Source organism: Ursus maritimus, unplaced genomic scaffold (genome assembly GCF_017311325.1).
Source record: "Ursus maritimus isolate PB19 unplaced genomic scaffold, ASM1731132v1 scaffold_14, whole genome shotgun sequence".
NCBI classification, from domain to species: domain Eukaryota; kingdom Metazoa; phylum Chordata; class Mammalia; order Carnivora; family Ursidae; genus Ursus; species Ursus maritimus.
The window spans coordinates 57393534-57418233 of record NW_024423786.1 but is presented as its reverse complement, the minus strand read 5'-3'; the positions used below and the strand labels follow the sequence as shown (position 1 = coordinate 57418233).

Sequence of the window (24700 nt, the reverse complement as noted above, 5' to 3'; positions counted from 1 at the left end):
GGGGGGGGGGGGATTCTACAGGAGAGAGGAGTCCGTGGGGGGGCCCAGCTAGCCAGCCTCTGCTGCTGGACCCCTGCTTCCAGATGTTTGCAGTATGACAGAGTCCCGGTGAACTCGTTGGTACTTCTGCGGGGCAGGCACACCAGCGGGGCCAACCGGCGTCCGCCGGCACAAGTTTAAAGACTGCCCACGTCCCCACATCTTGACCATGCCGGCTGCTAGGATTGTGACATTTTTGCCGTTGCTGGGGCGGGGACGGTGCCTTCCTGTGCGGTCTGCATCTCCGGGCAGGCCCTAACCTTCCGTGCCGGCCCACCCTCGCAGCCGCCCCCGTGGGGACCAGTGACAGCGTTCCAAACGGCCGAAGGGTGAACTTGCTCCCAGCCCGCCCGCTCCTTGCTCTCTGACCCAAGCCCTTGGTCTCCGCGGAACGAACGCGCTTGAGATCCGCAGACGGCTGGCCTTGAGGAGTGAAGGCCGGGCTTTCCCAGGAGATAAGGCTGCCTGCATTTGGAAACTGCTGCTGGGATCCAGCGAGTCTGGTCAGGGTCATGCCGACCAGCACACCACAGCCACCCGGGCTCTGCTCCTCCCGCACGCAGCCCCCCTCCCTCGAGGCAAGTGGCCTTTGGGGCCTCCACCCACCTCTTCCCAGGTCACCTGCTTCCTGAATAAAGCCGCTTTCCCTTTCCCACCATCACCTGGCTCCCGAGTATTGACTTTCTAGCCACGAGCAGCCGAACCCGAGTTCGGAACCGGTTCTCTGTCCAGGAACAGACTGATGATTCACCTTCTGGGGCGGAGGAACCCCGTGGCCAGGATCCCGTGGCAGGTTACTCCCCAAGCTGGGATTTGAACCCAAATCACTGTACAGACTGAAATTCACGTCACCGCGGCTCTGGCCCCAGCTGGGCCCCATGAGGCCCTGGCCCCCAGTTCTGCCTTCTCCTGACTTCATTTCCCCGTCCACCAGCCCGTGATGCCAGCCTCCGCAGGAGCGAGGCGCTGGTACCACGGCTCCACAGACCGCCCGTGGGGCTGGCACTGGCTGCCAGGTGGCAGGTGGGGGACGTCCGTCACGCCTCCTAGGGGCCTCCACGCACCGTGACCCCTTCAGACCAGGGCGGCCCCGACAGTGTGTGGGCGGACGTCCTCACCCACCGGGGTGGCACCTGCCAGGACCAGGCCGTGCCCGGATCTGGCGGGCCTCCTCTCACAGGAGGAAAGCTAGTCCAGGAGGAGGCCCCCGGGTTGAGCGTGGCATTGGAATTCGATGTCTCCAACATTTGAGCGTTTCAACGGTGTGAGAAACGGTATTCATTAAACGCCACATGTCAAGCGCCGTGGAGCTCTGAGACCCCGTGGGTGGGGCAGTCAGACATGGATCAAGGTAGGGCCCTGCACCTTCAGCCAGGGCTCGTGGGTTTGTGTCCCACCCAGGGCACCAAACAAACCGACAAAAGAGGTTTATACAGGACGTCTGATTGCCTTGGGGGGTGGCGCCTGACCCAGCCGAGAGGCATCAGGAAAGTCCCGGAGGCATCCGGGACCCAAACTTCAAGTAGGAGTTAATCAGGAAACAGTGGGGTAAGCATGCAGAGACGAGGGCCTGCGTGTGCAAAGGGCCCGGGGTTGGAACAAGATTTGTGGGTTGAGGAGAAAGGCTCAAGTTGTCCAAGGTCAGTGGTTCTGGGGTAGGAGTGGGGTAGGGGAGCTGGGCCTGGGGTGTCCTGACTGTCCGGCTACCTGCCCAGGGAGATCGGGGCACCCTCCTTGTCTGTAGTGGCCGGGCTCCTGGCACGGCCTCCTTCTCCCCGGGACCTTGTGGCAGGAGTTGCCACTGCTTCACGGGAGCAGTGCTCTTCCAGATACTGGAATCTATTCTCGACTCCGCATGGGGCAGACAAGCCTGGGGGAGGGGGGAGTGCTGTGACCCCCCCCACGCCGGGAGCCCAGCCCAGACCATCACTCCTCCTACCTCCCACACCGTGGTGCCTGCAGCCTTGGCCCTCCATATGCCCACCACACCCTGAGCCTCCCTGCCCTTGGCCCCGAGGCTGCACCCTAATAAAGAAAAGGTTCCCATTCTGTCCTCGGGACTCTGACTTTGGCTTTCCTGGGCAGGCGGGGCGTGAGTGCTAGGGGCCTCCAGCCCAAGGGGCCATGTTCCCCAAATGCACTCGCAAGCCCAGAGAGGCAGTGCCGCTCTTCTCCCCCTGCAGAGGCTCAGAGAGGCTGCGTGACTCACCTGAGGTCACACAGCCAGTGTGAGCTCCGATCCCAAATCTGTGGCACTGCCCTTGACCACCTCTCGTTTTGGCAGATGATATACTGAGCAGCAAAGTCAGAAGACACACAAGGAACTGGCGAGACTGTGTGTCCCTCGACTCACAGAAGGGTGTGTGCCTGACATAGAAAGGGCTAAAATATGAATATTAAATAATGTATAAAATAATATATAAAACATGTAATGGATAGAATTATACACTATGTATTGTAGTTTATTAAGCTAAATAAAACTGTACTAAGATAAATTAAATAAGGGCGCCTGGGTGGCTCAGTCGGTTGGGTGCCCGGCTCTCGGTCTCGGCTCAGGTCATGATCTCAGGGTCGTGAAGTCGAGCCTGCGTGGGGCTCCACGCTCAGCCGGGAGTCGGCCTGTCCCTCTCCTTCTGCCCCTCCCCCGCTCGCATGCGTGCTCTCTCTCTCAAAAACAGAAGAAAAGTCAAGTTAAACAATACCCATTTATTGTGGATGTCTGTGTACTTACAGACCTACCACATACATACTTGGCAGCACGTAACAGACCGTGACATCAGTCTAACATGGAAGGATACGGTCGGTACGGAAACAACAGTCCAGCGGCAGGTAAAGGTAAGGGGTGTAAACAGGTGCGTCACAGCTAAGACCCCAAAGGCTCCTGAGTAGCTGGGAACCCCTCACCTCGCTGGGGTACGAGAGACGGGAACAAGCCTCCGGAGACCCTGCTTTCCCGTGAGCGGACGTGCGGAAAGCTACCATCTGAGAACAAGCAGTGTGGGCGTCCGGCTCGGCGGGCGGGGCGGGGAGCCCGCAGCGCCAGGTCTGGGGTGCCCCGCGGGGTCTCGCCCCATGTACACAGTCCAGTGCCCTGCAGGAGACCCCGGAGCGCACTCCCAGGGGAACGTGGCACAGCCATGGAGAAGGTCCGGCTCCTCGGGCCACGGCCCCATGGGGTCTCCATGGGACGGTGGCGACCTGAAAGCGTCCTTCGGGAACAGCGTGCGTGGCAGGGGAGACACCTGTCGCCTCCTGACTGGCGCCCCCAGAAGCCCGCGAACACGGCAGCTTCGCTGGGGGGACGCAGAGAGACTTCCCAATCTTTCCAGCAGGGACTTTTTTTTTTTTTTAAGATGTATTTATCATTTCAGAGAGAGAGAGGGAGTGAGCAAGCGAGTGGGGGCAGGGGGCCAAGGGAGAGAGAGAAGCTGCAGAAGCTCCAGCCCCACCTACTTGATCCCAGGACCCCGAGATCTCGACCCTGAGATCATGACCTCAGCCAAAATTGAGAGTCGGCCGCTCAGCCGTCGGAGCCCCGGGCCAGCTCTCCTGCAGGGGGCTCTTCTCTTTAACGGAGAGGAGAAGAGAAGAGAAAGCGACACAGACTCACTACAGGCTGAGCCTCCCCCTCTTTTCCTAGATGCCCCCGGATCCGCTCGAGTCCTGTGTGGCCGCCAGCGGCCACTGTCCTGCCCCTGGGCCGTTGCCTGTTCCGTCACCATAGTTAGAGCGAGAGGGGGCCGAGGCCATGGCTTCCAGCCCCCACTTCCCCTCCACCACCAGGCAAAGGCCTTGAAGGGCACCCACCCAGGGCTCCCTAGCCCCCTTACCAAGCCTCGGCCTCCAGGCAGCCTCTGTCCCTATTCTCACCTGCCGGCCTCCCCAGGCCTCGGTGTGACCCACACCTGGAGCAGAGCACGCACAGCGGGGTCACGAGGGCCAGGCCCTGCCTGCTTTCCAGCACAGTGTCAGTCTGTCCTTCTTTCTTTCTCTCTTTGGGTAAAGTTTTACTTAAATCCACTTCACATTCCATATAATTCACCCATTTAACAATTCAGGGGCATTTGGTACATGCACAAAGTTGTGCAACCACCATCTCTTTCTGATTCCAGAACATTCCATCAGCCCCAAAGCAACCCCGTCCCCATCAGCCGTCACCCCCCATCCCCTCCCCAGCCCCTCCCCAGCCCCCGGCCCCCACGAGCCCCCTTCCCGTCCGTGGAGGAGCCTGTTCTGGACGTGTCACACACATGAACTCACGCCGTGGGGCCTTCTGTGTCTGGTTCCCTCCCTGAGTGACGGGGGCTCGGGGTCCGTCCCCGGGGCAGCGTGTAGGCGCCGCGCTCCTGCTCGTGGCCAAGGGACGCTCCGGTGCATGGGGGACACGTTGTGTGTATCTGTTCCTCTGTCACCTAATGGCTTAGTACACCCCTATGTGTGTTAGGTAACCGAAGCCCCATGGGGTAGGGCTGTTCTCATCGTCCCACCGAACAACTAGGGAAACTGAGGCTCAGGACGCCGTATTTCCAGCCCAGGATCTCAGAGCCCGGCAGAATCAGGGTGCAGGCAGCAGGTGCACGTCTGCTCCCGGGAGAAGAGCCTGGGAGTGAGGAGGGCCCGGACCGGTTGGTGGTGACATTGACAGGGACGGCGACGAGGGTGACGGAGTGGCTTCCCACACTTACCTCACCCCCGCTGTGGGCCGAGCACTTTCCTCAGGGCGGTGCTGTGGCTGTCACCCACTTCGCCAGTGGGGAAGTGGAGGCACAACCGCTCAGCCCAGCTGGCACGGGCGCCCCTGGGTGCCCCGCGGCCCTGTGGTCTCTGTGGAGGCGTGGGGGGGCGCGTGGGGGGCACGTGGGGTGCCACGCTGGCAGAGGTGGACGCTCCAGGTGCGTGGACACAGGGGGCTGGGCCGACGGAAGGCATGGCCCATCCAGAGCAGAACTCAGCCGGTGTCTGCAGGGGGACAGACAGAGGGGACGCAGCCCCACGTGCACAGGCTGAGTGCATCCCAAAGGGGAAACTGACTTCACAGAGCCGCCCGACCAGGGCTCAGGGCCAGCACCGTCCGCAGGGAGATGCACAAACCCAACGGCCTCAGACGTGATGCCCAAGGAGTCACAGCGTCCGCCTGTGGGACTCCTGCCAAGAACGCACGACTGCTTCCAGGCGCACACTAGGACCCCTGCAGGGTGGGCAGCTCCCTGCAGACATCACAAGGGACAGGTCCTGGGGCTGCCCCAGAGCCCAGGAGACGCCACGGCGGGGCGGGGGGGGGGTCCTGAACTGGACGAGGGACGCAGGGTGGGAGGCAGGAGGCCCACAGAGGAGGCCGACTTTGAACCAACCTTCACTCCTGGCTATTCGGGGGAAGCTGGGGGGTGCAAACCTGGGAATTCTTCCGACTTCTGCAAGCATGAAGAATTAAAAAGCATTTCTTTCTTTGTTCCCCAGTTTGGTGAGCTCTTCTCTTTACGTTTCTGTAGGTTTAAACTTCTCAGTTATAAATAAATACATAAATATCTCCTTTTAGGGGTGCTTGGTTGTTTCCGTGGGTGAAGCGTCTGCCTTCGGCTCAGGTCATGGTCCTTGGGGTCCGGAGATCAAGTCCCACATCGGGCTCCCTATTCAGTGGCGAGTCTGCTTCTCCCTCTGCCTGCTGTCCCCACTGCTTGTGCTCTCTCTCACTCTCTCTCTAAAATAAATAAAATCTTAAAAAATATATGTATTTCCTTTTCGCCGGGACTTCTCCCTGCAGACATCGGCAGAGGGTTGTTCTCGGGGGGGGCGTCCTGGGCACTGTGGGGACTGAGCAGCAACCCTGAGTCCACCCCCTCGATGCCAGGAGCACCCCCAGTGCGACAACCACAGATGTCCCCAGACATCGCCTGGTGTCTCCTGGGACACAGTCACCCCAGGTGAGAGCCACTGCCTTAGAAGGAAAAAGGGATCTCCTACACGAAAGGGGGGCAGAGAGATGCTTCTGTAGGTCTCGGGAGGGCATACAGCTCTATGGCCCTCACCGCCTTTTCCGTCCCTTTCCTGTCCCCCACTGAGTCGGGCTCACTCCAGCCCCTAGACATGCAGGCCACGTCCAGCTTTGCTGGGGCCGCAGGGACCCCCAGAGGGAAGGAGTGCAGGGAGGGGCAGTGTCAGCTTCCACAACTCTTGGAGGAGTCAGGACCGCCCTGCGTCCTCCCCGGGGTGCAGCTCTGACCCCCACGCTCCCTGTGGTCCCAAAGGCACAAGGAGGAAGTGACGCCAGCCCAGCTGTGGGGCAGCCCCAGTGGCCTCTCCGAGTTGGGGCTTCGGGGTGGGGGGGGTGGCAGGCAGGGGGTACCCCCCTGGGCTCCTGCCCAACCACGGCCATGGCCCTCGCACCCGTCCTGCTGGCCGTGTGTCCGGCCACATGTCTATCTGTCTGTCTGGGTCCTGCTGATCCTGGGGGAATGTCCACTCCAGCCAGTCAATCCAATGCCCTCACCGCAGAAATGGGGACATTGAGGCAGGACCAGGCCAGGGCTTCATCTACTGCTTGGAATGAATGCCCCTGAGGGGAGGGGAAGAGGACAGAGTGGGGGATCTCTGGGCCATTTGTAAAGTGTGCAAAACCGCGCGGGTGTCGTGGGAATTAAATGTGAGCGGTGGGCTCCGGGGCCTCCCGCACCTAAGCGCTCGGGAAGTGCGCGGGCGCCGGTGGGGGCGCGAGGGCGGGGGTGGGCGCCTGGGTGCGGGGGGTGGGGGGGTGGCGGGGGTCGTGGCCGCAAGTCGGGGCGGGGTCGCAGGTCCATGACGCAGGTGCTAGGGGAGGAAGAGGAGCCTGAGGCTGTCCGGGGCCTTCATCCTGACAAGGATGTTCCGTGCCTCAGTTTACTGGTTTGCAAAACAGCGACTTCCCTCTCCTGCTCCTTCAAACCCTCCCGGCCTTCCTGACCACGTGCCGCCATGCCCGCCAGGTCTCCCCCACCCCAGCAAGGGCTGCCGGCCAGGCCCCGCCCCTTGCACCTGCGAACCCCCGCTGGCGCGCTGCAAGCCGTGGACACCCATTTCACAGATGGGGAGACGGAGGCTCCTAGAGGTCCTGGGCCTGGGTGAGGTCACACAGTGGCTCTGCCCTCTCCGCAGTCTGGGAGCTCCCAGCGGTGACAGAGACCATGGGGGGGCAGGAAGTTGAGCCTCACTCTGGGCCCCACATGCCGGGTGTCCATTCAAGCTCTGCTGCCCGCTCCCTGGGGTCCTGTGATGCGTGGAGCGAACCTGCCCTGGGGTCTGGGGGGCTGCCTGCCCTGGGCCACCCCCTCCTTCCCTCTGCCCAACCCTCTCATGCCAAACTAGGGGCTGGGTCTCCCCTGCTCTGCAGTCTGAACTGGCCCCCTGGTATCAGGACAAGGCCCCAGGAGGGTTGAGCTCAAGCCCGGTGTCCGGACCCCAGGCCCAGCACCCCCCATACCTCGGGGGCAAGAGCGCAGAACAGAGGCTTGGGACCTCCCGGGCAGTTACGGGGAGTCCCGGACAGGGCCAAGCCCAGCTGGCTAAGGTCAGCATCACTCACCTGTTTGACATCAACATCGACGCTCGGCCCAGAGAAGCTCAAAAACAGTGTCCTCCTACGGGCGGGTGGGCAGGGCCAGCACGTCTGTAGGACCCCGTCACTCATCCTGCAGTAAACATCTATGGAGTGCCTACTGTTTACAAAGCCCCATGCAGATTCTGGGACACGGCCTGGCATACAACAGGCTTGGTGGGGACAGAGCCATCCAGACAGCCCCACAGTCACCCGTTGGGCACACGGGACCCCCCCTGCCTCCCAGCCTTGCCCTGGCCAGCCCCAGATATCTCAGCCCCAGCTTTGCTGCCAACTTCACCCTGTCTGGTGTCACTTCCACCCCTCTCTGGTTTCCTGTTCACCATCGGGCGGTGTTTCCCTCAACTATACCTTCAGTCCTCCCCCGCCCCCAGTCTTCCCACCCTGAAAATCAGCAACCTGGGGCAGGGCAGGATCCCCAGGGCCTAGCATAGGACCAAGAATACAGTTGGTACTCAATAAGTGTTTTGCAAGTGAATTAACGCAACAGTGACAAATGTTACAAAGGAGCCGCTGGGCCCGTAGTGCCAGAGAACAGGAAACAGCCCAGGTTTAGAGGGGTCGATCTCTAGGTCGGGCAGGATCCCCAGAGGAGGTAAAGGCGGTAACTTGCCAGGTGGAGCCCGAGGCTGAGCGCGAGGGCCCAGGTGGGGGGAACAGCGTGTGCCTAGTCCTGGAAGAGGCCCTTTGGCGTGGGCAGGATGCGCACGACGTGGGGAGGGGTTGGCTGTGGGGCCTGGAGACGGCGCTCTGCCCCAGCTGAAAGTCCCCGCCACCCTCCATGCCCAGATGGTGGGCGCCCAGTGCCCCGGGAGGAACCCAGGGCCTGGTCACTGCTGGGGCTTCCCGGGCACCCTCTCACCGTCGCTCAGGCCCTACGTGGGCCTTGGTCGTGTGGCCGGAGGGACTCCAGAGAGGCCTGGGTGCCTTGGAGCAGAAGGGACTCTAGGGACGCCCCAGGGGACAGAGGTGGGCGGGCAGCCCAAGTCGGAATCCTGTCTGCACCCCACTGAGCAGCGGCAGGTCCGGGGGGGAAGGGGGGCTTCAGTGGGGTGACGTGTGGAACGGCCTCGGGCCCCACAAGGCACAGCGGGCTCTCTGAATGCGCACAGCAGCTGTCATGGGTCTGGGGGCTTTCCCTCCTTTGGGGAGGTGAGGGTGATCGATGATGTTCCGGAGCCACACCCAGAATCCAGGGGGCCACAGATACAGTGAAAGGCCAGTACACACCTGCTCTCCTCTGGCCTTATCTCCCTCCTCGTCCACATGTCCTAAAGAAAATTCCAGACTCAAAACATTTTACCCCTAAATGGCATAAGGCCACCCCAGCCCCCTTTCTCTGATACAGCCACATCCTGGCCACCTTAACCCAGCCCGGGGGACCGACCGACCTGTCCCCACCCTCTCTGGAGGGCTCAGTGGCCCCTGGGTGTGCAGCCGCATCCTTTAGACTGCAGACCCCATTGTGGTCCCGGATGGTACCGCCCCCCAGGGCTCGACCTCCCCCTATGCACTGGGGGAGTGCAGTGCAGGGGCGAGGGCGGCCCCTGAGCCACCCCTCCCACAGATGCCCCAAGCACAGAGGCCACCCACAGCTCTGAGGTGGGAGCTGTACAGAGAATGGACAGAAAGCTGCTTTTTCCCTGCCCTACCTGCCCACGGCCCCTTGCCACCCCCACCCCTGCAGGGCTCTCGGGAGCCCCGCACCCAGGCCCATGGCGAGGTCAGTAAAAGTTGAAACTGCTCCCCAGGTTCCTGTCTGTCCTTCCCAGGTGGGGAGAGCGGCCGAGGGTCCCCAGCACCCAAGTCCCTGAGCCTCAAACTCAGGATGGGGGGTTGGGGCAGAGGCCTGGAGATTGGGGGAGGGCCCAGGTCACCGTTGGGTCTCACTTTCTGGACACACACAGACGTGGGTTTTAATCCAGCCCTGCCAGGGTGGCCCTGGTTAAGTTGCTACCCATCTCTGTGCCTCAGTTTCCTTGTCTAGAAAATGGAGTCACCCCCCGAGGGGCGCCTGGGTGGCACAGCGGTTAAGCGTCTGCCTTCGGCTCAGGGCGTGATCCCGGCGATCTGGGATTGAGCCCCACATCAGGCTCTTCTGCTATGAGCCTGCTTCTTCCTCTCCCACTCCCCCTGCTTGTGTTCCCTCTCTCGCTGGCTGTCTCTATCTCTGTCGAATAAATAAATAAAATCTTTAAAAAAAAAAAAAAGAAAAAAAAAAAAAAAGAAAATGGAGTCACCCCAGGCATTTCCCAGAACTGTCCAAGGAACCTCACCCTGGCCCTCAGGGACCAGCTCTGTGTCTCCCAGCTCCCAGCACAGGGATCATTAGGGAGGCTTCCTGGAGGAGGTGGCCGTGCCCGAGCTGACTGCCAGTGCATGGATAGGAATATAAGGAATATAAGGAGAGGGCTGCCAGAGAGGGGCACAGCAAGTGCAAAGGCTCTGAATCGGGACGAGAGCCTGAGGGAGCAAGGCGGTGCGGTGCGGTTGGAATGCAGCAGGGCAAGGCGGAGGTGGTGGGGCCATGGAAATGAACCGGGGGGGGGGGTGGCTAGAGGAGAGGTCATAGGCTGGGAAGAGGTAAGGGTCATTGGCCAGCTGTGGAGGGGGCTAGAGGTCATGGCGATGAGGCCATCGAGGCTCACAGGGAGGGGACGCCCAGAATAGGAAGGCCGCTCTTTCCTTCTTGGTTGACTCTGCTGCCACCTGGTGGCAGCATGCACATTCGCGGAAGCGGGAGAACCCCAAGCCGGCCTTCCTTGCGGAGGAGCTGACCACGCAGGGGAGGAGCGCCAAGTTGGCAGCAGCGTGCCAGGAGCTAACGTCGTGGCCAAATCCAGGGAAACGTATGCTGATGAGTGTCAGGAGGATGTCAGGAATTTCCCCAATTTCCCAGGAGCCCAAGGCAGGGAAGTGGTTTCTATAAAAAGCCCAGAGGGACCTTTAGTGCCCAGAGAGGGGGGTAAATGAGGCTTGCTGGAGGGAATGACGCCCACTGATGGCAACAGAGAGACCCGAAAGCCAGCCCCCCACCCCGATGTTTCCTGTGGGCTCACTCCTGTGACGCTGGCTCAGGAGAGCTCTGCACGCCGCAAAGATCAGACCCCAGAAGGGGAGGAGCGGGGTGCTGGGCTGATTTGCTGGCCGTGGGCTGGGCTTCTGAAGATTCAGGGAACCACAAAACCACAGGGTGGGGGCCTCAGGGAGTGAGGGTCCCCGGGAGGCCAGGGGTCTGTGCCCGGTGGGGCCACTCCCCACAGCTCAGGGCTCCCCGGCTCCCGTGGTTGGGAAAGGCACTCAAATTATTTTCTTACCGCCGCATAACTTGGACCAAGGAAAGTGCACGCGGCCCAAGGGCCCTGCGCCTGTTTGCCTGTGCCTGCCCTCCAGTCGCCACCACTCTGGTCTGGAATTAGGGCCTCCCCAGCCTGCACCCCGCAAGGCGCTCACCATCCTGCCTCCTGAGGTTAGGGTTAACAACCCTCAAGGACAGCACTTTTATCCAAGGACTTTATAACCCTTGGTTCATTTAACCGTTGCGACAACCCTGAGACAGAGCCTACTGTTCAAGCTGTCCTTCCATAGACAAGGACAGAGGCACAGAGTAGAGTCAGCGGCCCGGACGGGTGCAGTAGGCAAGCGGCCACACTAGGATACGAACCCAAAGTCAACGCACTTAACCGCCACGACACGGATGAACATAGCATACAGGCGGTGCTCAATAGATGCAGCTTTGGTTGAATCTGCCATCCCAGCCGGAGCCACTTCCTCCAAAGACAGGGCTGCCTCCGCTCTCCCCCATCCCCAGACTGGAGAGGGGTGCTTACTAAGTGCCCCATGGTCACTTTAACGAAGCAGGGCGGGGGGACCCTGCCAGGAGGGGAGGGGGCAGGACCGGTTGGCGTGCATCAGACCAAGGGAGGGATAAAGGGCAGACATGGAGCACCTGCTGTGTGCCAGGCTCTGGGACAGCAGGGCCGGCATCGTCACCCCCCGAGAGTCTGGGATTCGCTGGCCACAGGGGACAAAGGGGACCCCAGACGTAGCCCCTGCTCACCCTGCAGATGGATCCGTTGGCTCCCTCCCCTGAATCTGCCCGAGCCAGCAGAACGTTGCTTCTTGCGACAGCGGCCGGGCGGCTGTTGTAGCTGGAGCATCCTGGGGGACACGGGAAGTAGAGCAGGGGCCACGGGGCTGGGGGCTGGGCCTTGGGGACCCCAGCTCTGTTGTGCAGCTGAGTTCCCCTGCTGCTCCAGGCGGGAGCACCCCTACTAACCGCGGGCCCAGGCCGGAGTCCAGGAGTGCTGACCAGCCACGCTCGGGCGGGAAGGGGGTTCGGCAAAGCGCAGGGAGGTGGGGATTGGGGGCTGCGTCCCAGAACTGCTGCCGGCAGCCAGACGGCTACCGGGCCCAGCTGAGAGTGAGTTCGCGCCTGAGCTAGCGCCAGAGAGGCTGGAGGGCCAGGCCCTGATGGGGAGGCTGCAGACCGCCCTCCTGTGTGAACCGTGGGGGGCCTGGGCCGACCCCAGATCTCCCGGGGTCACTGGACAGGAACTCATGGGGGAGGCCCTCACTCTGCCTTACCTCAGACGGGGACCCAGCAGCCCTGCCGCCCTGTGGAATGTCAGGACAGTGCACTGGGCCCTGGGTAAACTGAGGCACGTGGGGGCCCCAGCCAAGGTCCTTCAGACCTCGGGTGCCAGATGTGGTAAAAACACAGGGTGCCTGGTTAGACGTGAACGTCAGCTAAACAGGGACTAGCTTTGCAGAGAAGCGCGTCCTGGGCAGTATGTGGGCGCTACTTATGCCGACAACTTGTTTATCTGAACTTCCCATTTAATCCGGCAGCCCGAAACCTTGCTGGAGCCCACCCGGGCCCCTCACGCACCTCCTCCCACCCTCCTCTTCCCATCACTCAGCCCCCAGGGTGGGGGAGAGGAAGTGGGGACACCTGGCCCCACCGTGGGGCAACGGCAACGGCCTCCGGGCGTGGGGCTATAAGAGGGGCTGGTGGGTGCAGGGGGCAGAGACGCCAGAGCCCCGGCCCGGCCATGACCCCAAGCTGCAGCTCCTCCGGCCCTGCCCTCGTCCCCGTGCTGCTGGCCATGCTGCTGGGTGGTGAGTGGGGCCACGTGTCTGTGCGTCTGGGCGTCTGTCTGTCTCTCCACCTGCCCTGGACCCTCAGGGCCCCTCACCCTTGTGGGAAGGTGGCAGCTGGGACGAGGGGGCCTGTTCGCAGAGGTGGACACAGGCTCCGAACGGTGAGGCCGCCAAGGGAGCCCAAAGCCAGGTTTGAACCAGATGTCTCCCTCTGGGGACTCCGAAGCCGTTAGGTCTCCGTCTAGCGGTGCCCTGTCAGGGTGCGGGGTGGTGGCAGGCCCCCTCTGCCCTCTGGGCCTCAGGTCTCTCACCTGGGCCACAAGCCCGTGAGGAGACCTGGTCCTTGTGTTAGGTCCAGGGGGCACTGGCACCCAGCTGGGGCTCCTCCCTGGCGCTCACCGCCCCACCCCCACCCCGTGTCCTCAGGCCCGGCGCTGGCCTCGGAGATCGTGGGCGGCCGGCCAGCCCAGCCCCACGCGTGGCCCTTCATGGTCTCCCTACAGCGGCGTGGAGGTCACTTCTGCGGTGCCACCCTCATCGCCCCCAACTTCGTCATGTCGGCTGCCCACTGCGTGGACGGCTTGTGAGTCACCCTGGCTCATGCCTGCCTCCCTTGGCGCCCCATTTCCACGTCTGTGTAACGGGGTGAGAGTGAGACCGGGAGCCTGAGATCCTCCCAGGGGCCCGCCCTGCGCCCGCCCCGCGCCCATGGTAGCGCGCCTTCCCCCCCAGCCCCCCCCCACTCCGGGCGCGGGTGGGGCACGGCTGAGCTCTGGGGGCTTCTCACCACCAGGGCCGCCTCCACTCACCGCCTGTCTCTCCCTTGCTGCAGGAACTTCCAGTCGGTGGTGGCAGTGCTGGGGGCGCATGACCTGGGGCAGCGTGAGCCCACAAGGCAAACATTCGCCATCCAGCGGGTCTTTGAAACCGGCTTCAACCCCCAGAGACTGCTGAATGACATCGTGATTCTCCAGGTGTGACGCCGGGCAGGGCAGGGAGGGGATGCCCAAGAGGGGACCAGCAGGTGCAGAGGCCCAGGGGCAGGACGCCTGGGGAGGGGGCCAGGGACTGGGGAACATGTGGGGCCCCCGCTCTAACTGGGTTCAACACCTCACTGTGCCTCAGTGCTGCCTCTGTGACACGGAAATAAGCCCCACCTGGCTGGGCTGTTGAGAAATTAAATGAGGTGCTACGGGCACTCTGAGCAGTTGTCGCTCAGCAAACCGTTGTTATTTGTGTGGCCGAGCACAGGGACAGTTCCTGTCTTTGAGAAATGGGGCAAAACTCCCCACATGCAGCTGGCGGGAGACTTAGGGATGGGACCCTCCCTTTCCCACTGCTCGCAGAGTCGCGATTGTCCTCTGGGAATGTTCTAGGACAAGGGTTTGTGGTCATTGCTGTGGCCCACGGTGTGCTTCATTGATACCCACTGTTTACTGCATTCGGGCTGTCCAGAGATGCTCTGAGCCACTGTGGTTGCTTCCACTGTGGTGATGTGGAAGCTGAGGCTCGGGGAGGGGAGGGTCATGGCCACCACCCCCTGTGGCGCCCTGATGCTCTGTCCCTAACCCACCACAGCTCAACGGGTCGGCCACCATCAACAGCAACGTGCAGGTGGCCAGGCTGCCTGCCCAGAATCAAGGTGTGGGCAGTGGGGTACGCTGCCTGGCCATGGGCTGGGGCCAGCTGGGCACCACCCGGCCACCGCCCAGGATCCTGCAGGAGCTCAACGTGACCGTGGTGACCACCCTGTGCCGCCGTGCCAACGTGTGCACACTGGTGCCCCGCCGGCAGGCCGGCATTTGCTTCGTACGTACCGCCAGCGCCCTGAGTCCCCACCCTGCCCCCGCCCGCGCTGCAGCCCGAGCCCTGGAAGCCCAGGCTCCCACCCCTGTCTGCCTCCACAGGGGGACTCCGGCGGGCCCCTGGTCTGCAACGGGCTGGTCCAGGGCATTGACTCCTTCATCCGCGGAGGCTGCGGCTCCGGGTTCTACCCAGACGCCTTTGCTCCCGTTGCACAGTTCGCGGACTGGATCAACTCCATCATCCAACGCGGGGACCACCGCCCCTCCCCCCACCCGCGGGACCCGGCCAGCAGGACCCTCTAGGAAGGGCTGCCCAGCCGCTGGGCCCTGCCCACACCGCCTCCTTTGCATCTCGCACAATAAAAACCCTCTCTGTTTCCTACGAATGTGTCCCGGGGTTTGGCGGTTGTGCTGCTGGGTGTTCAAAGCAGTCAGCGAAGTGTCTGGGGTATCTCATGGGTCTGTTGCCACCAAAGAGCAGCGGATTCAGGGCACTGGGGGAAGAAGCCCCTTCCCCACCCTCCACGAAAGGACGCCGGTCGCCAGTTCTGGTTCCCAGGCGCGGCGGACGGAACGAGGGCTGCAGGTGGGGAGGGCACACAGCCGCAGCGGCCGCACTGAGGGCCCCACGGCACAGGACCTGCACTGAGTTTTTGCCCGCGTCCACCCAGCTGGCCCTCTCTCCGGCCCTTGAGGCGGGTCCTATCGGCGCCCCACTTCACGGATGAAGACAGGTGTGAAGCCATGCTCGGGAGCCTAGCTTTGAGCCCAGCTCTGTGACTTTGGGCAACTTGCTCTCTTTCCCTGAGCCTCAGTTTCCCTGCAGGAAGGAGGGAGTTGAGGGGTGCGGGCCCCAGAGTGACCTTGGCCTCGCGAACTGCCCCCCCCCACTCCTGCTGGGGGTCACCAGCCTGCAACATGACACTATGCTATACCCTAGTGGTCTTTCCTCACCAACACAGTATCTGGGGGTATTCAAGGTTATTTATTGAGCCGTCCTGTCTTGCTGAGTCATTCCCAAATTTTGTGGCAATTCCCAGCTCTTACATAATCTGGACTCCATACCCTAACGGCCTTTTGTTTGGAGTTTCTGATTTCAATAAGGAAACATGTTAGGATCTAACAAATCACACTGGTTATTATTATTTTTTCTATTCTTCTCTGTGTATGAAATAGTCCACAGTAAAGAGGGAAGAAGGAAAAATATTGTGCAGTGTGCTCACTGGGGTCCACCCTACCCTTGTGGTCCCTAGCACTGCTGCCACCGTGGGTTCATGAGACATTGATCCTGAGGGGTTCATCCCCCCTTATAAAGGGCCATGTAACCCACCTTGTGCTCATCGGAACCTCCCATCCCTTGCTAACAGTGATTGGTTTGGGAGGGGACATGGGATTGAAGCTCAGCTATTCAGACACAGTCTTGAGAAGCTGGCTGGAATGAAGGGGAATTTGGGGGAGGGGCCCACTGAGCTACTGGGCTGAGTCCGGGGCTCCTGGGCCCACAACAGGGGAGCCTGGTGTGAAGAAAAGCCACCAAGGAGGAAAGGAGAAACCAGAGACAGAGAAACCTGATATTGTTCAAGCACCTGGATCAAGCCACACCTGAAGGTAGACCCTGAATTTTCCATTTAAATTTCCTTGTGGAAATTTGCCAGTTCAAGTAGATTTTTCTTTTTCTTTTTAAAAAATATTTTATGTATTTATTTGAGAGAGACAGAAAGAGAGAGTATGAGGAGGAGGGAGGGGCAGAGGGAGAGGGAGAAGCTGGCTCCCTGCTGAGCATGGAGCCTGATGAGGGGCTCCATTCCAGCAACCTGAGATCATGAGCTGAGCCCAAGGCAGACACTTAACCAACTGAGCCACCCAGGCGCCCCTCAACTTGGTTTTTCCATCACTTGTATCCAGCAGTCTTCCCAGCTGCCCCTACACACCACCTCTCTAATGTTCTCCTTGTTGGGGTATCAGGCCCCAGAGCCACCAGGGACAAGGACATCAAGTGACCTTCTTCCCACCCCCACCCAACCTCTTCTCCTGGTTGGGGGAGGACGAGAAAGAAGGGAGGGGCAGAAAAACGAGGAAGTTGGTTGTTTACAAGCTGAGGCCTCCAGCTGCTGTTGCAACACTTTGGGGCTGGAAGGGCGCCCCAGGGAACCTGGGCTGGGGCGGGGGGAGAAGCTGAAGGGTAAGTCCGTCCTGTTCTGCTCTCTGCCCTTCCCGAGGGTCTACTGCCCACACAGGGCCAGCCCTGGGCCAGGCACCTCCAGCCGCCTGCGTACTCTCGGTGCGGAGCCCTGAGGGAGAGGAGCCCCACTGCTGAGGAGGGTGGACACAGGGAAGGCAGGCTCCACTTTCCCCGGCTGGACCGCTGCCCACCCAACAGATAGGGCCGGCGGGAGCACCGCCCCCAGCCACGCTCAGACAAGCGCCCCCCAGGCTCCAGCCACACCGCAGCAACATGGCAGGCCGTTTGGCGCACCTCGTGACCCTGGCCCTCCTAGGAGCAGCCCTATGTGGTGAGTGGACCCGGGACGGGGGGACAGCGGGAGCCCCCAGCCTGGAGGGCAGTCAGTCAGCAGCCCCCCCCACAGGCTCCACTAGGTAGGCAGGAAGGGGGACAGGGTCCACGTGAATGGAAGGCTCTGAAAGTCAAGTTTTCAGAACTTTGAATGTGAGACCCGAGCTTTCCCCACAGTGAGGACCCGCAGCTGTCTGGGGCAGGACTGGCGGCCAGCAAAGCCAATGCTGGCAGGACCTCAGCCCCACTTTGCTCAGGTCTGCCTGTTAGGCGCAGTGTATAGGCCCGAGATTTGCCCCAGACCCCACCACTCTCTATCATTCTGTCCGCTGGCTGTGCTCCCTGGCCCCAGCACGGTTTGCAGCTCTGGCGTGTAGAATGCCAGGCCGAGCGGGCTGCAGTGACCAGGGTGGTGGTGGGAGGTGTGCGGGCTCAGCTCGGGTCAGCCCTGAAGCGCTCTGGCCCACCTGCCCACCTCCAGCGGCGCAGCCTCGTGGGCGGATCCTGGGCGGCCGCGAGGCCGTGTCCCACGCGCGGCCCTACATGGCGTCGGTGCAGGTGAACGGCCAGCACGTGTGCGGCGGCTTCCTGGTGTCCGAGCAGTGGGTGCTGAGCGCAGCGCACTGCCTGGAGGACGCGTGAGTGGCCTGGGAGCGAGGCGCGGCAAAGAGCGCGGGAGGAGGTTTGGGTGGGGTGGGGACGTGGCTCTGATGTGCACCCCACTCTCAGGGCCGGCGGGAAGGTGCAGGTGCTCCTGGGCGCACACTCCCTGTCGCAGCCGGAGCCCTCCAAGCGCCTGTACGAAGTGATCCGCGCAGTGCCCCACCCAGACAGTCGGCCCGACACCATCGAACACGACCTCCTCCTGCTGAAGGTTAGCCCATTCCAGCCCGCAGTCCCTCCCGCTGAACGGCCCCCGCCCTGACGCTTGTTTCCGCCCCCTCCGGTAGCTGTCAGATAAGGCGGAGCTGGGCCCCGCCGTGCAGCTCCTGCCCTGGCAGCGCGAGGACCGCGACGTGGCGGCCGGCACGCTCTGCGACGTGGCCGGCTGGGGTGTGGTTACCCACGCGGGCCGCCGGCCGGACCGCCTGCAGTACCTGTCCCTGCCGGTGCTTGGCCGCGCCACCTGCAACCTGCGCACGTACCACGACGGCACCATCACCGAGCGCATGATGTGTGCGGAGAGCCACCGCCGAGACACCTGCAAGGTGCGCGGGCGGGGCGGGGCCATCGAGGGGGCGGGGCTTGAGGGGCGGGCGTGGCCAGACGCAGGTGCCGGGGCTTGGCTAGGGTGGCCCACCCACCCGGGGGCGGGGCTGGACCCAGGTCCGGACAAGTGGGGAGGAGGGGCGGGGGCTGCGGCCGGAGAGAGCCGGGCGCCGGGCAGGGGGCGCAGCGCTCACGGCCCGTCCCCACAGGGCGACTCCGGGGGCCCGCTGGTGTGCGGCGGCGTGGCCGAAGCCGTGGTCACTTCGGGCTCGCGCGTGTGCGGCAACCGCAAGAAGCCTGGGATCTACACGCGCGTGGCGAGCTACGCGGCCTGGATCGACGGCGTGCTGGCCGAGGGCGCGGCCGCCTGAGGAGGCCCCGGGGGGCGGCGGCGGCCACGGGGATCGAGCAATAAATCCTGTCTTGCTAGCGCCCCGCCTGCCCTGAGCACGCGCCGCCGGCCGCGGGGGACGGGGACTCCACGCTTCGGCCGCACGGGGGCGCCCCAACCCTTCCGCCTGGGCTCGGGGAGGGGCTCCCGGCCTCGCTGACCCTCCTTTGTCCGGTCTTCCCAGGCGGGGTGGGAGGGCCCCCTGTGTTCCAGGCCCTGCCCGGGCCGAGCTTCGGGAACACGGACGCTCTGAAGTCAGGCGTGTTCTTAGGACCCATGTCGCGCGTGGGGAAACCGGCTCAGAGGCCTCGTGACTGTCCTGAGGTCCGAGGACGGTCTTCTCCAGGTGCTTGGAGGTTCAGAGTTAGGCTGACGGACCACACCGACTGCGCGTCCTGGGTCTCAGTTTACCCTTCTGGGCAACGACCAGGAGGTTGGAGGGCAGAACCCAGGCCCTGAGGCCCTGTGCTTTCTCCCACCTGCTAGGCCCAGGGTGTCAAGCTTGGTCCACAAAAGGGGTTCATGACTTCCCTTTCGTTGAAAAGGAGACTGAGGGTCTGATAGGTGAACTCATGGGCCCCACTGGGGAATTAGGGTCAGAACCTGGGCCAAGTTTTACTTTTCTGTGACAGAGTGTTCACCTTGGAGTCATACACTCATTTGTACGTAAGCACTTACTGAGCTCCTACGGTGTGCTCGATCCTGGGCTGGGCACTGTGGACACACAGCTGCTCACGGTAACAGTCCCATCTTCCTCACCATGTGGCGGCACCGGCTCCAGGGTGAGGGGCTGCGAGCAAGGCCATTCCCACCCACACAGACGTCACACACACCGTTTCTGCATAGGGTTGGACACAGGTGTGCGTGAGCCCCGCCAGACCTAAGAGGAGGTCTTGACGGGAGTCGCGTTCATGTCGTAAAACCATAACTTAACCTTAAACCCGTGATGTGAATGCGGTAGAACAGGCCCGTCATTCTAAAACAGGTAACCAGCTTAAAAAGTAGGACTTGAGGAAGACACATGGCTGAAGAGGACAGGGCCCAGTGAGGGTGTGCAGGGCCACGCGGAAGCGTGCAGGAGCCCGGAACCTCGACCACGCAGACGGCGCAGCAGCAGGGGCTGGGCACCGACCAGCGGAAGGCCCCGTGGAGCTCGTCTCCAGGGAGGAGAGGCCTCTTCCCTGCTCCCCAAAACCGCCCCAGCTCTGCCCTACACCTGAGGCAGGCCAACAACTCGCACGTCTTCCTCCCCTGGCTCACGGATGGCTCTGTCCACAGCAGTGCCCACTCACCCAGATACGCTCAACTGGGGGAGGCTGCCCTCGGGCTCCCGTGTCACTACAGGGGCACCAGGCAGTGGTGACCAGCAGGGTGGGAGGCAAGGCAGGCGGCAGGAGCCCGCCAACTCAGTCAAGGGCCAGCCCCCCACCTCCGCACCTGTCCCCAGCGCGGGCCCACAAGCGCCAAGTCCCCGCAGAAAGCGTCAGCTCCGACAGCAGGCCCTCCCGGGTAACACGGCCCCAGCCAGGCTAACGGGGCTTGTGGACTCCCACCCACCCGGGAAGCCCCCCTGAGTGCACGCGCACACGCAGCATTTACCTCCCGCGGGCATCCACCTGCCTGCCCTCCCCGAGCCTTCCAGCGGGAAAACAAGAGAACCAATTAGCACTCCACAGGCAGGGCGCTCTGTCTGGAGGCCTGGGGAGCAGGACATAATGGGGAAAGTGCTTGTTGGCAGAAGGCGGAACCCCTGGGGGGACCAGGCCTGAGCTTCCAGCAACCTGGGGGCCTTGCTGTGCCGCGGGGGGCATGGTCGAGGGGGAGGCAGGGAACAAGAGACAGACATGTGCATCCACCGCGACGACTCCCTAGCGGGGCCTCTGCAATTAGCACACGGTGGGTTTTCGATAAACATGGACAGCAAGTCAGTGAAACACAGGCACGGGGGCCCAGAACTGGGGGACAGGAAAGAGGAGGGGCAGCACCCTTGGCACAGACAGGACACCTGTGAGCCGGCAGGACATTTATTGGGCCTGCTGAGGTCAGAACCACCTGGGTGCGTTGGCAGGAAGAGGTGAGGAGACGGAGCGGGTGCGCCGGCTGGTGTCACTGGCGGCACCCATGCAGACGCCCGACAGCCCCCAGGTTTGTGTGGCCATCCCGGACCCCCGGAGCCAGGACCTGGGTCCGGAGGGGCTGCTGGAGGTCTGGGCGTCCAGGGAGGGCAGCACGTGTGCTGTGGTCCTGCCCGACGCCGTCAGATGCACAGGCCTGTCTTGGCACCACCTGGCACGGGTGGACAGGTGACTGGGTTCCTCCGCCCGGGATCCACCATTAAGCTTCAAGGGAGAGAAAGCAGCACCCGCGGGGCTGTGGGGCACCAATGCGAGCGAGGCTTCAGGCTGCATCCTCCCCTGACCCGTCCAGTGACAGGGCCCGGAAAGCCAGACATCCAGGACGCCTATTTTTCAGTGCACCTGAGATAGGTCCGGCAAGAACCCCAGTCAGGGGTAGCTGAGGGGCGCCCGCCGCCAGAGCCCCCCACACAAGCAGTTCTTGATCCAGCGCTGCTCCCACTGTTTGACAGCCGTCGTCTTATTGGGTGACCTGAGCATGGTGACACAGCCGCACCTGGGGGCAGAGCCGGGCAGGTGAGGCCCTGGCTGGGGCTGTCCTCCCACCTGCCACGGGGCCTTGGCACATGCTGCTTCTCCACCAAGAGTGCTGTTTCCGGCACCCCCCCAGCGCTGAGCTGGCTCCTCGTCCTTGCACCCCAGCTCCGGCATCGCCCCCTCACCTCCGTGAGCGGATGAGGTGGGGATGTGCGGTTTTTGAGTACTGGCTCAAAGATAAACATGGACAGCAAGTCCTAGCACTCCCTAGCAGTGTGACCCCAGGAGCCTGCGTCCAGGGTTGTCTGGCAACAGCTGGGGTTGTATCTGCACAGGGCCCGTGCTTCGTTTCTGTACTTGTCGGGTCCCTGAGATCTCCCCCAGGGCAGGCACCGGCTGCACGGTCACCCGCACCCACACACCTGCTCGCACCGGTGCCCGAGGGTGGGATGCCCAGCAGCCCTGCGCAGGAAGCACTCCCACGACCCGTGTCGACGGAGGTCTGCGGTGGGCAGTGCTCACCTGGTGCAGGTCTTACACTCCTCCGTGGGGTAGGCTCCCAGGTGTAGCCTCCGCAGGTGATCGATCTTGGGCTGGCCCGGCGCCCTGGCAGAGAGAGAACGTGAACAGCTCAGGGTCCACGCACACACGTGAGCTCATGCACGCACACGGGCACAGACCCCCTCCACCTGCAGACACAGCGGTGCGGGCAGGCAGGCACAGGAGAACCTGTGGCAGGGGACCTGGGGGCCGGGCGTAGAGGTATTAAATATGTCTGAACATTTCTGAACGTTCCCAGAACAACGAATTTAAAACCTTCTTGTGAACAGGCCCCTCTTTTCTTAAAGTTTTTCCTGAAACCCAAGCACAAACGAAAGCCTGGGAGTCCTCAGGCAGTCCCTCCTGCCATGAGACAAGAAGGAAGATGCCAGAAGGTTGCAGAGCCCAGCGCTTGAAGCACCGCGTGGGGAATTCAAGCAAGTCTCCCCATCACGTGAGCATCTGAAACGGGGAAGTGCCTTATGTGACCTCGGATCGTGCAGCTTTCCCGCCTGAAGAGCAGGAACGAAACCCTGCCCTGCGGTGCTGCTGGGCGGTAAGGGCTGACGCCACACGCGCCAGCAGCAGCTGCCTGTCGGCCCTGAGAACAGCCTGCCCGACGAGGTGCTTTGCCCACAGGGCCCTCGGTCGCGCCGCAGCGTCCGCACCACACCGACCTCCAGTGGACCAGAGCCCACGCGGGATATGCTTGAGCTCCACAGGGGCTGAGCTGGAGCCAGAGGCCGGCCCTGCGGCACTCCATGCAGAGGGACGCGGACGTCACACAGATGACTGAGTGCAGGGATGGAGAAGGTGGCACGGGAGTCACTGGCCGAGCAAGCACGTCTCCCAGGCCGGCGTCAAGGTCAAGGCCAGAGAGCAGCAGCCCGCACGGCACACGCAGAGGCCACGGGGCAGAGGCGGGAACGCACCTGATGAGGCCGTCCAGCTGCAAGGCGCTGGCGCTGGCGGGCAGCGTGGGAGCCTTGCCGAAGTGCAAGCGCAGGGGCTGCTTGGGCTGCAGGCGGCTGACCAGGCCGTCGCTGACGGGGAGCCAGTCCAGGCTGGGGATGAGCAGCTGGCTGGGCAGCAGGCAACACTCGTCCACGAGAGCCTCATCCGGCTCGCTCGTGGGGCCCTCGTCACGGCCTGCGGGAGAGGAGCGCGGGGATGCACGGCCGCCGGGGACCAAGACGGTCTGACTGGGGCAGGGGCGGCTCAGCCGGGACTCGTGTTGTGGCAGGGGGACGAGGGCCGAGGGGCTCACAGCAGATCCAGAGCTTGGTGAGCAGGCGGAAGAGCAGGGACATGCTGTCCTGGGTGTCCGAGGTGGCGCTGTACACGGGCAGGCAGCTGGGCTTCAGCAGGCCCCAGATGCGGATGACGACCATCAGCTCACGCAGCGTGCCCAGCGAGGCGCCGTCCCGCAGGAAGCTGTGGCCCGGCCGCAGCGGGGAGCCCTGTGGGGAGAGGTACCCGGGCTGTCCATCCGGGCTGTGCATCTCCGGACCTCAGCGTGCAGGGCAGCAGGCCAGGGGAGCCCCGGGCAGTGCGGTGCCAGGGTGTGTGTGTGTGTGTGTGTGTGTGTGTGTGAAGCGGTTACCTCTGGCCGCCAAGGCGTAGGGAAGGGGGAAGAGGGACTTCCAGTCCTCCTGGGAGGGACCCGGGGACCAGAGGGGAACAGGGGGAAGGGAGGTCACTGCTAAGGCTACAGAGGATTTAAATCTGGGGCAGGAGATGCACTCAGCTGCCCTCGTGGCCTGGGGTCGGGGCGGGTGTGGGACAGACCCCTACACGCAAGCCCCCAGGCAGGGTGGGTGCACATAGCTCACTGCCCCTGAGCTCTGGGGGGATGGGGAGGATGCTGTTGCAAGGCGTCATGGGGGCGGGACCCAAGGGCGGGGCTGTGAGGAGGGGGCGGGGCTGTGAGGGGGCGGGGCTGTGAGGAGGGGGCGGGGCTGTGAGGAGGGGGAGGGCCCGCCCCGGGGAGGGGTGGGGGTGGGACACCACACCTGGTTGGGCAGGCTGGCCAGCAGGTAGAGCACGAAGTCCCCCACCCACTGCAGGAGCTGCTGCAGCGCCTGCAGCGTGTTCATGTCCAGGACGAACTCCTCCGTCTTGAGGTTGATCATGACCTTGTCGATGTCTGGGAGGGGACGGGCGGTTATGCACACCGGGCCCTGGCAGTGCACGCACGCACGCACGCGGAGGCACCCAGCTCTGCGTCCCTGGTCCCACCACCGACCGGCACCCGGCAGCATCCGCGGTGAGCCAGGCCCCGAACCTCGAGGAAGAGGAGCCTGGGTCAGAGCGCCTGCCCGTGCCGGGCTCCTGCAGGGACTCCACTCCCCAGCCTGGCCCGGCTGATACTCCCCCGTGGCTGATGTCTGTCCCCAGCTCTGGGGCGAGCCCTGTGACGGCCGGGGCACATGCACTCCTTCCGGTGACCACCCCCACCCCGTGCCTGACACGTGGTCTACACCTCACCCTTTAGGTGGGGCTTAGGATGACCCCACGCGAAGGGTCTTGGGGGCACACGCAGCTCTCGGCTGGCAGGGCAGGACCCACCGGCGTCGGTGATCTTCGTGCAGACCTCGGTCAGCCGGTCGCCGGGACTCTTGTCGGGTGTGTTCAGGAAGTGGGGCCGCAGGAGGGACTTGAGCGTGGAGCTGACGGCCACGAGGAAGAGCTTGGCGTGGTAGTCACACACACGGGCCACCGTGCAGGGCGACAGCTTGCACAGCGAGGCCTTCATGGCCAGGATCCGGGTGGACAGGACCTGGGTGGGGGCGGCTGGTGGGAGGGGCGGGCCGCCGGCAGGCAGGGCTGTCCCCCGAGGGGCCGGGGAAGCAGCTCCCGCCAGAGCAGGGCGGAGAGGGGACTGCACAGGGCGAGCCG

General features: G+C 63.2%; 3 protein-coding genes across 7 annotated transcripts in view; 2 read left to right on the top strand and 1 right to left on the bottom strand.

Moving 5' to 3' along the window:
* The first annotated feature begins 12593 nt into the window (after nt 1-12593).
* Nucleotides 12594-14915, top strand: LOC103681765 (neutrophil elastase). Its single transcript, XM_040628196.1, has 5 exons — nt 12594-12748; nt 13157-13313; nt 13563-13704; nt 14309-14539; nt 14638-14915. The coding sequence occupies exons 1-5, from the start codon at nt 12682-12684 to the stop codon at nt 14836-14838; spliced, it is 798 nt and encodes a 265-aa protein (XP_040484130.1). The 5' UTR covers nt 12594-12681; the 3' UTR covers nt 14839-14915.
* A 1734-nt stretch (nt 14916-16649) lies between these two features.
* Nucleotides 16650-18690, top strand: CFD (complement factor D). Its single transcript, XM_040629795.1, has 5 exons — nt 16650-17048; nt 17532-17688; nt 17780-17924; nt 18001-18258; nt 18469-18690. The coding sequence occupies exons 1-5, from the start codon at nt 16991-16993 to the stop codon at nt 18628-18630; spliced, it is 780 nt and encodes a 259-aa protein (XP_040485729.1). The 5' UTR covers nt 16650-16990; the 3' UTR covers nt 18631-18690.
* A 1968-nt stretch (nt 18691-20658) lies between these two features.
* Nucleotides 20659-24700, bottom strand: part of MED16 (mediator complex subunit 16) — a 15199-nt gene continuing 11157 nt past the window's right edge. For all 5 annotated transcript variants that reach the window (XM_040629788.1, XM_040629787.1, XM_040629786.1 and 2 more), the window contains 2 exons: nt 21785-21868; nt 20659-21281 (listed from right to left, as the gene is read on the bottom strand). In XM_040629788.1, coding sequence (XP_040485722.1) covers nt 21155-21281; nt 21785-21868 — 211 coding nt within the window. In that variant the 3' untranslated portion in view covers nt 20659-21154. The remainder of the gene's footprint in view (nt 21282-21784; nt 21869-24700) is intronic.

Excerpts from the sequence above, each read along its gene's own strand:
- LOC103681765 (XM_040628196.1), top strand. The coding sequence starts at position 12,682 with ATGACCCCAAGCTGCAGCTCCTCCGGCCCTGCCCTCGTCCCCGTGCTG. Across the intron at positions 13,314-13,562 it reads GCCCACTGCGTGGACGGCTT|GAACTTCCAGTCGGTGGTGG; the intron begins GTGAGTCACCCT and ends CCCTTGCTGCAG. Across the intron at positions 14,540-14,637 it reads GGCAGGCCGGCATTTGCTTC|GGGGACTCCGGCGGGCCCCT; the intron begins GTACGTACCGCC and ends CTGCCTCCACAG.
- CFD (XM_040629795.1), top strand. The coding sequence starts at position 16,991 with ATGGCAGGCCGTTTGGCGCACCTCGTGACCCTGGCCCTCCTAGGAGCA. Across the intron at positions 17,049-17,531 it reads CCTAGGAGCAGCCCTATGTG|CGGCGCAGCCTCGTGGGCGG; the intron begins GTGAGTGGACCC and ends GCCCACCTCCAG. Across the intron at positions 17,689-17,779 it reads GCGCACTGCCTGGAGGACGC|GGCCGGCGGGAAGGTGCAGG; the intron begins GTGAGTGGCCTG and ends CCCCACTCTCAG.